Source organism: Trachinotus anak, unplaced genomic scaffold, assembly GCF_046630095.1.
Source record: "Trachinotus anak isolate AG129_WGS33_773 ecotype Australia unplaced genomic scaffold, CSIRO_AGI_Tana_v1 ptg000005l, whole genome shotgun sequence".
Lineage (NCBI taxonomy): Eukaryota > Metazoa > Chordata > Actinopteri > Carangiformes > Carangidae > Trachinotus > Trachinotus anak.
In genome coordinates this window covers 13,743,201-13,751,697 of record NW_027273856.1, presented here as the reverse complement: position 1 = coordinate 13,751,697, position 8,497 = coordinate 13,743,201, and the positions used below count along the sequence as shown (strand labels likewise).

The 8,497-nt window shown below is 39.4% G+C and overlaps 1 protein-coding gene across 1 annotated transcript; it reads right to left on the bottom strand.

The window, feature by feature from the left end:
• Positions 1-902: 902 nt before the first annotated feature.
• LOC139621689 (gamma-crystallin M2-like) lies at positions 903-1,751 on the bottom strand. Its single transcript, XM_071478453.1, has one exon. It carries the CDS (start codon positions 1,654-1,656, stop codon positions 1,102-1,104), a length of 555 nt encoding a protein of 184 aa, XP_071334554.1. The 5' UTR covers positions 1,657-1,751; the 3' UTR covers positions 903-1,101.
• Positions 1,752-8,497: the final 6,746 nt, after the last annotated feature.

The following is an 8,497-nucleotide window of genomic DNA, read 5'->3' as shown; positions in this document are numbered from 1 at the left end:
CTCAAGTAACTTGTGAAAAATAAGGCGTGTCATATTTAATAGCTTCAGCTGTAATTTCAATGTGTCAGGTGCCATTGTAATGATTATTTAGGTAAATATACACATCTGATCAGACTCATTATCACCCATAGACTGTAAATAAAGATGGACTTTACCCACAGGTTTCTGAGGAGTAGTTCTGATGCAATCTCGGCAGTGCCTGACTCCACCTAACTCCCTGCTAATCCAAAAATGGGCAAAGAGGTGGGACATGTGAGGAGCCAAGACTTCAGTCCATATCGGGTTAATAATTATGGCAAGCATAAACTCCTGTTAGCATCATTAGCACAGCTGGGCGCCTCTGCATTTTACTTGAAGGCTGACCCAAGGCTAATTCATTTACTGGCTTTTTAGCCAAGATAGCTAACCAGCCAGGTATGGCGATCGGGACATCCCCTCCATGGCTTCTGCTCTGGTCTCTACTCTGTGTTTATGTGGAGAGTGTGGAAGTTCCCAGCCCTGCACTAAAACACAGACAGAGAGCGGTGGAGAGAAGAGGAAGGAAAAAAAGACATAACCAAAACCATGTTTCCTGTTATTGTAATTATTTCCCATATCACTACTTTCGTCAGAAGTGATCTTAAAATATACTGTAGGTTTATAAATGTAGAGTCAGTCCACATGTGGGATTTTGACTGACATTTTTAATTCTCCAGTTTGTTGGTACCATATAGATATCAAAATTTGTTACCTAGTCCTACCCGAACCATTTTTATATATATAAAAAAAAAACCCAACTTATTTTCATTTGCCTGCATTAGCTGGTCAAGGTTATGGGAAGGTTGCAAGGTTGATGAGGTACCTTTAGGAATAAGTAGGAAAATAATTAGAAGAGAGGAAAAGAAGAACTCTAAACTCCAACATGTTTTTATAACAAAGTAGACTTTATTAATGTTTCTTCATGGATTTCTTTATTCTCTTAAACAGCCACACCTAAGTCAGAGACATCTGTATGTGCAGTTCAGTTGTTTTCAATCTTTGTCATCCAGTTGTTGCAGCCAGCGTACGTTGCTGCAGATGAGTTGCTTTGTAACGAATTGCTGCACCATCAGGAGTCGTCGTCTAGTAGCAGGAATCCATGATGCGCCTCATGCTCATGAACCTCATGCTGCCCCAGCCCATGTTGCTGAAGTTCCTGTACTCTCCAGGCCTCATGTACATCATCCTTCCTCTGAAGTGGGGCTGCTCGTACATCAGCCAGTGGCCCTCCATCACGTTGCAGGACATGAAGTTAGACATGCTGTAGCGGTCCATGATGTTCTCGCAATCCTCCATCAGCTCGTGCATCTGGCCCTGGAAGTTCTCCCTCTCGTACATCCTCATCCTGTAGGAACCTCTGTACATGGGGATCATGCGGCAGGACCTGATGCAGTCGCTCATGCCCATCATGCTCATGTAGTCGGCGTACTCGCCCCTCCTCATGAAGTACTGGTTTCCCATGAAGTTGGTGCGGTCGTAGACCATGAAGCAGCCCCTCTCCACCCTGCAGGAATGGCAGCGGTTCAGGTAGGAGGACATGTCGGGGCAGTCGCTCATGCACTCATAGGAGCGGCCCTGGAAGTTCCTCTCCTCGTAGAAGATGATCTTGCTCATCATGTTCATGCTGCTGGAAGTCATCTTTGCCAGGTGTTGTTACTGGAGGCAATACTGCTGCTGCTGCTGCTGCTGCTGGTGGTGCTGCTGCTGTTGGAGCTGAACTGCTTGTCAACCTGCTGGAGACCTTCCTTTTTATACCTGATGAGCAGAGGGCCCCTCTGTGAAAACAGCCTGACCCAGCAATATACCATAGAAGCCCATAGAGCACTGAGGGTTGTCAACGTTAACAGCTTTTCACCCAAAAAAAACCTTAGTGAGGCGCTTTCACTTCGAATACTGTCAGACAAAACATTTTTGAAAGGGTTAACAGAGAACAACAGCACCTTTGTAGCACCTTTGTAACATCACTGTAGAGCACAAAACCATCCTTAGCTTTGGAATGTCGCTTTGTTCTCTCATTCTTAACAACTTGCAACATCATCCATTAATATTGTCAGGGAAGGTTCATTATTCAAAGATTCTAACGATATTCTAACAAACTTCTGTCAGTTATATCAGTTTATTGAATATTTGCATAGTGCAGTCACACTGAAAAGATATTCAGCCTGCAGCCTTAACAGTCATGACTGTGACTGATGTCCCAAAACTGTTTTAATTTGACAGGGCTTTCTATTTATCAAGTGGCAGTTTCCACATTAAAGTTAATGACAAACTGACAGCGCAAGATATATAATTATATGACATTAGAATCATTTAACATTGTTTGAAATGTCACAGTGGTGACTGAAGGTACAATTTTCAATATATCCAGAGAGATTTTTTTCAGTCTTTAAAATAAGATGTCGGTGACACAGATTATAAAACATTCAGTGTTTGAATCTGGTGAAGGGAAAGTGTCTTGGTCACTACGTCTGTCACTAGTTGGTCAGAACTACTCATTCAGCAGGTGGAGGGGCTGTGGGGGAGAAAGCTGTCCACAGTGGCAGTATACCAGAAGCAGCCGGTCACCAGAAGGGTTGAAGGTTTTCATGTGATTATAAAATGATTACCTCATATACATACTTAGATATTTCTCTTTTCCTGGGATTTTCCTCCATAAATTAATTTTTATTTAAAAAACTGAACTGTGCATACTTTATCATTAAATTATCATCTCACATTCTGAACAACAATTACAGCAAATCCCTAAGAGATCCTTAGAAAAAATGAGGTCTTTCCCCACCATACAGAATCATTTGATACTAGTTTTTCAGCATATCCAGTTTTATGTTTGAGTGGATGTATGGATGGAACAGATGAGCATCTTTATGGCACTGATCTGAGGTTGTGACTGTGTGCAAGTAGCAGGGAAGGAATATCCACTGCATGTGGTCTTTTCAGTATGTTGTTTTGGTGGACTGATGGACAGGAATGTTATTCTTGGACATTTTTTGTAATGTTAGAGCAACCTTCAAGAGCAGACCAGTTGGATGTTGCTCAGTAATCGTCACTAATGCTCTGACTCAGGATCTACAGTAGGTATGTGTATCTGATGAAGCGTTTGCATGGTTTTCATTTGATGAACACAACATCTGAGCAGCTACTTTTTTCGGGCAGACAGGACACTACAGTGACCAGACACCAGAGCTAGCTAACTTCAGTGGAAGAAAAGAAAAAGAAACTTAAGAAAGAGGGTTCCTTTTCACAACTGGAGACAGCTGTTGATGAGTAAAGCAATAAAAATTGATGCTGAACTCACGTTTCTTCTAGACTGTTAAGTAAAGAGCTGTTAATGTTAACGTGGGCTATGCAGCAATAGCAATAGCAAACTTACATATAGCCCCTTTAACACTACTTTGTTTTAATTTAAATCTAAAATTGTTTCTCACAGAGCTGATCCCAAATGATCCAGTTATTTTAATGTAATAATGGCAACTTATGATCAGAGTACAGCTACAGACAGTTGTGCTAATATATCAAGGAAGTTTGGAGAAGGTGTTTTTGTTCATTTCTATGTGATAATCTTCAGTATGAGAGGGCATGGGTGCACACAGACTTGCTATAAATGACGTGGAAAAAACATGGTGAAATATGGAACCGAGAGCAGTCAGAGTAAACATATGAACTGTGCTGTACTTCCTCTTTTCACTTATTCTGCACTTTCTCTCGTCAACTTCAACTTGTCAAAGAAGGTTTTAACAAGTTGAGTAAAACTACAGATGATCATGCATATAAATGGGTTGAGGAATAAACAGATTAGACAATAAAATACCACAATGATAGAAGTTAGAAGCATAACTGTGCATAACTGCAGCTGCAATAACCACAAGGTTTGTTTAGTAGCCGTTGGAGCATTCAATCACATCACATGATCTTCCTTGCAGGTGAGTCTGTCACTGAATTATAGATGTATTTATAGATCATTTTAACAGACAGGATGATATAATCTACACTCATTTCAGAAGTGTCAGAAATTATTTAAAAATGTCTTAAAATGTCTCATAGTCAAGAATAATAAAGAAAAATAAATGAAAAAAAAGAAGAAAAATAAATGTAATAGTTACTGCTGCAAATGGGAAAGATGACATTAACACAGAAGTTGTGGGTGACTCAAACAGACGCCAGTTTCATGTAAACTGTGACCTTATCACTTTCACTTCTTGTTGGTTCCAGTATTGCTTCACTCAGTGTGCCACTCTGTTTTTTTTTTTCTTCTTTAACTCTGTGGTTTTTGATGTTTTCCTCCCTCAGCTGTGATAACTAATATGAAAGTGTTTACACTTTTGGTCATGCAGGGCTTCCAGCAAATGAGGCTGTTTAGTTGTGTTTTTAAAAAAAATAATGTTTTACTAAAGATGAAGACGCCCTGAGGCCCATAAAGCTAAGCGGCTCAGCTGTATGTTGCAATCAGCTGACTGAGCCGTAACAGTGGATGTTATCTTACTGCCAACAACAGTTTGCTGTGTGGCCACTCCATTAAACTCAACACGGTAGTTAAACTGAGTTATAGCATCTCTGGCTGCAGTTCCACGTTGAGCAAACAGTAAATGTCAGCACAAGGAGCTCATATTCTTCTGCTGTGTTTGTCTGCAGAAAGTATAGGGTGTGGAGGAGCCTGAACAGCAGAGCAGTTCCTTGGTTTTTGCTTAAGGGAATGTGCTTTAACTCCTAACACCTCTGTAACATAATGTCTGTACCATAGATTCAATACAGTGGATTTAAGTAGAAGTAGAAGAAGAACCCCTAGGGAACAAAATACCTCAGTTATATACCCTAAAAGCCTTTTTAAACCTCATTAACATGAAGTGAAATTTGCATGTAAAAGAAACCAAAAAGGCCTAAACTAAATATTGTTGCGTATGCTCCTCAATTTTACTTTAATTACTCACTTAATGTAAAGGTCCCATACAGTCTAAAGGTGCCATGCCCCAAGCCCCGCCCACCTGGACCTACCATCCAACTTTGCAGGATTTGGTTTCTCTGAGTGTTTACCTGAAATCTACTATATTTTTATTCACTCAATCATAAGGATTCATTTAGAGTTGTGTTTCTGCCCAACAAACAAATCTCAGTCAAACATTCTCTCACCTCTCAGCTCTGTTAGTGTACAGTGGATTTATCAGGGGTTTTACACTGAAATCAGCTGCCTGCTGTTGCCAGTGTCTAAAACAGACATGTTTGGGCCATAAAATCAAAACAATGAGCTGAAAGTTAATAAAATAATAATAGTAGGTTGGGGGGTGGGTGCAGATTTCTCAGTGGGTTCTTCATTATGAGCAACACCTTTCACATTACACACAGTCATTTGATCTGTTCATGTGAAGAAAAGAATTTTAAAGAATATATGTTCCTTTATTGGAGGCTGGTTAATAAAGCCCACACACAGTCCTGACCTTTTTGCTTCCTGCTTCCCTGCTGTGGATGTTTCAGATCACGTATTTCTATATTTCAGCACAGGGCGTGACCCAGGATTATGTGTCCATATATAGAGTTTCTGTTACCAAAGTGTATTTAAGGAATGGATTGACTAAGCATCCTAAAACGTGGTCAAGATAAAAAAAAATTGAAATTATTATTAGCAAATGTGTCCATTTTGAAATTGGACTTAGTAGTGATTAAATTACTGTTCTGGAAAGCCTTTATTTTTGTTCATTTAATGCCAGAAAGGTTTTTTATTTTATTTTAATTTGGTCTTGCACTGCAAACAAATGGCATAAAAACATCTGACACAAGTCAAACAGATGTGACAGGAGAGATCAAGAAACAATAGGCTTCAAAGTCCCTGGGAAGAATCCACTGAAACCGAGAAACTGCGTAACAACAGCTCCACAGTTAGATAAAGAAACAGTAAAAATATGATTCTGAGGGATAACATGCTCACAGCAGGGACAATGATGTTTAATCAGCTGAACAAAGAGCTTAATGACTCTGGGAAATGCAGTGCAGAGACCCCACAGCCAAACTAAAGAGAAATCACACATGATCCCTTTAACCACCATATTTGCAGTCCCTAGAAAAAACAACCGAGTGAAACAGTCTGAACGTGGAAAATAAAATCCTTGAGCTAAACTGTGTTTTAAGGCCATGAGCCAGAAATGTAGAGCAGCACAGCTGTTGATTCAGGATCAGTTCACTGATTAACTGAGGGCTGATAAGAAGTGCTCAGCTCAGAGCGCTGCCTTCCCAGGGTGAGCTGACACAGTGCGGCGGTGGTGGCGGGGGACTTAATGTTAACTTGTCATATGGAGTAATTGCTGCTCATTACACTGCACACAGCTGGAGACAAGCCCAGCCAGTCCCAGCAGTCTAACTGCAGTTCTTCAAGCTACAAAGCAGAGACGTCTGCTCCATCTCCAACAGTTACCTTAAGTGAACAGCTGTTAACGTTCTACAAGAAACTTTAAAGGTCCCGTATTGTATACAATGAGATTTTCATGTCTTTTTTTCTTTTTGATTATAAAGCAGGTCTAGGTTCTATATTAATACTGTGAAAGTGTCAAAGCCTCAGTCCACAGAGAAATGCACACAGCCTGTATTCAGAAACTGAGCCTTAAAACCAGCCATGAGGACTTCTGGAACTTTGTGATGTCACAACAGAGCCCAGCCAACCTGCATCTTGCAGGATTTGGTTTCTCTGCGTGTTTAAAACTGAAATCTGAAATATCTTTATATGATCACTCAGACCACTGACCTGTTGTTATAGGTCCTATTGACTTGTTGTTACTAGAGCTCCAGAGAGAAGTCTGAGAGAGGAGATGTAAAACTACACTGAGATGGTTTTTGGTTCTTAAATCAACAAATATATCTTCTGATGGAGATCAACACTACAGATAAAACACAGAAGTGTAAAATATGTCACCTTTAAATTCTGATTAATGATGTATACAAAGCCCAAAGAAGTGCTCATGTTCATGTCTGCTTCTGTGCATCCTTGTGGCTATATTAAGCTAAAAAGGAAGCAGAGTTGAGAGCCAAGTAGTTTTGCTATTGAAGGTGGCTTGACTACTTAACATACAAAACAGGAACTTAAATGCACTGAAGACACTTCCTCTAAATGGCCCTTTGTGTACTTTCAGAATCGGTTCAGCTACAATGAAACTTTGAAGTCAGTCACAACTGTAAAGATACTTATTACTGGACATTTAATGTACAATTCATAGCTTTTGATGTGGTTTTCAGGAGCTGAAAGTGTCTTTTCTCTAACAAAACACTCAAGAGCTAATTTCATATCAGAACAATAGTTTGCTTCTGAAATATTTGAGATTCTTAGCACCTGAGATTAAACACAGTATTTCAAAATGTTTCAGTCAAACACGACATAACTTTAAGATTCAAAGTCCATTCTTGACTTTGGATGTAGTGGTTTGACAAAACAATCTCAACTCAAGGTCCACTTAAGGAATTTTTCCATTTCTGCAACTTGTCCTATATGACCCCCCTGTTATGACATGATCAGGCTCACTTGATGATAACTGAGTCATCTCCATGACAGGGTCCGGGTTAGCTGGTTAGCATGCTAACTTCAGTAGAGATCTCTGCAATGTTGTTTTTTAATTTTGAATGTTTCACACTAAAATACTTACATACTTTAAAATACTTAAAAGGGACAATGCCTTTAAAGATGAGACATTTTTCCACATTTTGTTGCATGATTTGAAATTAAAAAGGGGAAATGGTTTGATTTAGACTGGTATTTTTTGTAAATGCCTCATCAGCAATATGAGGAGCTCTATGTAGACTACCTAATGTCTTAGTAAGTACATGAATAAAAATAGAAAAATAAATTTTTCTTGAACTTTGTAGAGAAACATTTAAAATAATACCAGATGTTTAGTTTTCGGATCTTGGATCATATTTTTATGGTGCCTTTCTCTGTGGACTATAACATAGTTAGTAATAGATGTAGTTGATTATATTGTATTAAAAGATATTATATTGTAGCTATAGTTGAAGCACGGAAAGATAGTGAAGTGGCAGTTGAAACAGAGGTATGCAGACACAAATGGCCGTCAACTGGAGTCCTAAAAGACACTGAAGTTTCAGTTTGTGTCTGAATGAAGCATCATTTGAAGTGAAACTGCTGAAAGGAGTTGAAAAATGTGAAAGTTCCAGCTGAAGTGTGAATGTTGAAGGAGTTAGAAATATCAGCTGGAATGAAAGCACTACAGTAGAGTTGAAGTAGGCCTGAGAGCTCGGTACTGAAAGGAGATGAAGTGGCAGTTTCAGAATAAGCACTAAATGTTGAGTGAAAGGGGTGAGTCTCTCTTTACTGTGAGGAGCAACATTGTAAAACTAAGTCCTGTTGCTCAATTGTGCTGTTTCCATTTTTAAATGCCTCCTCTGCATCATCAGGACCTTTCTGGGCAGCTCCTACTGACTGGTATCTTTTCAATAAATAAAAAATTTCAGGACACTGCGGTCTGTGGGTGGACGCTGGCAAATT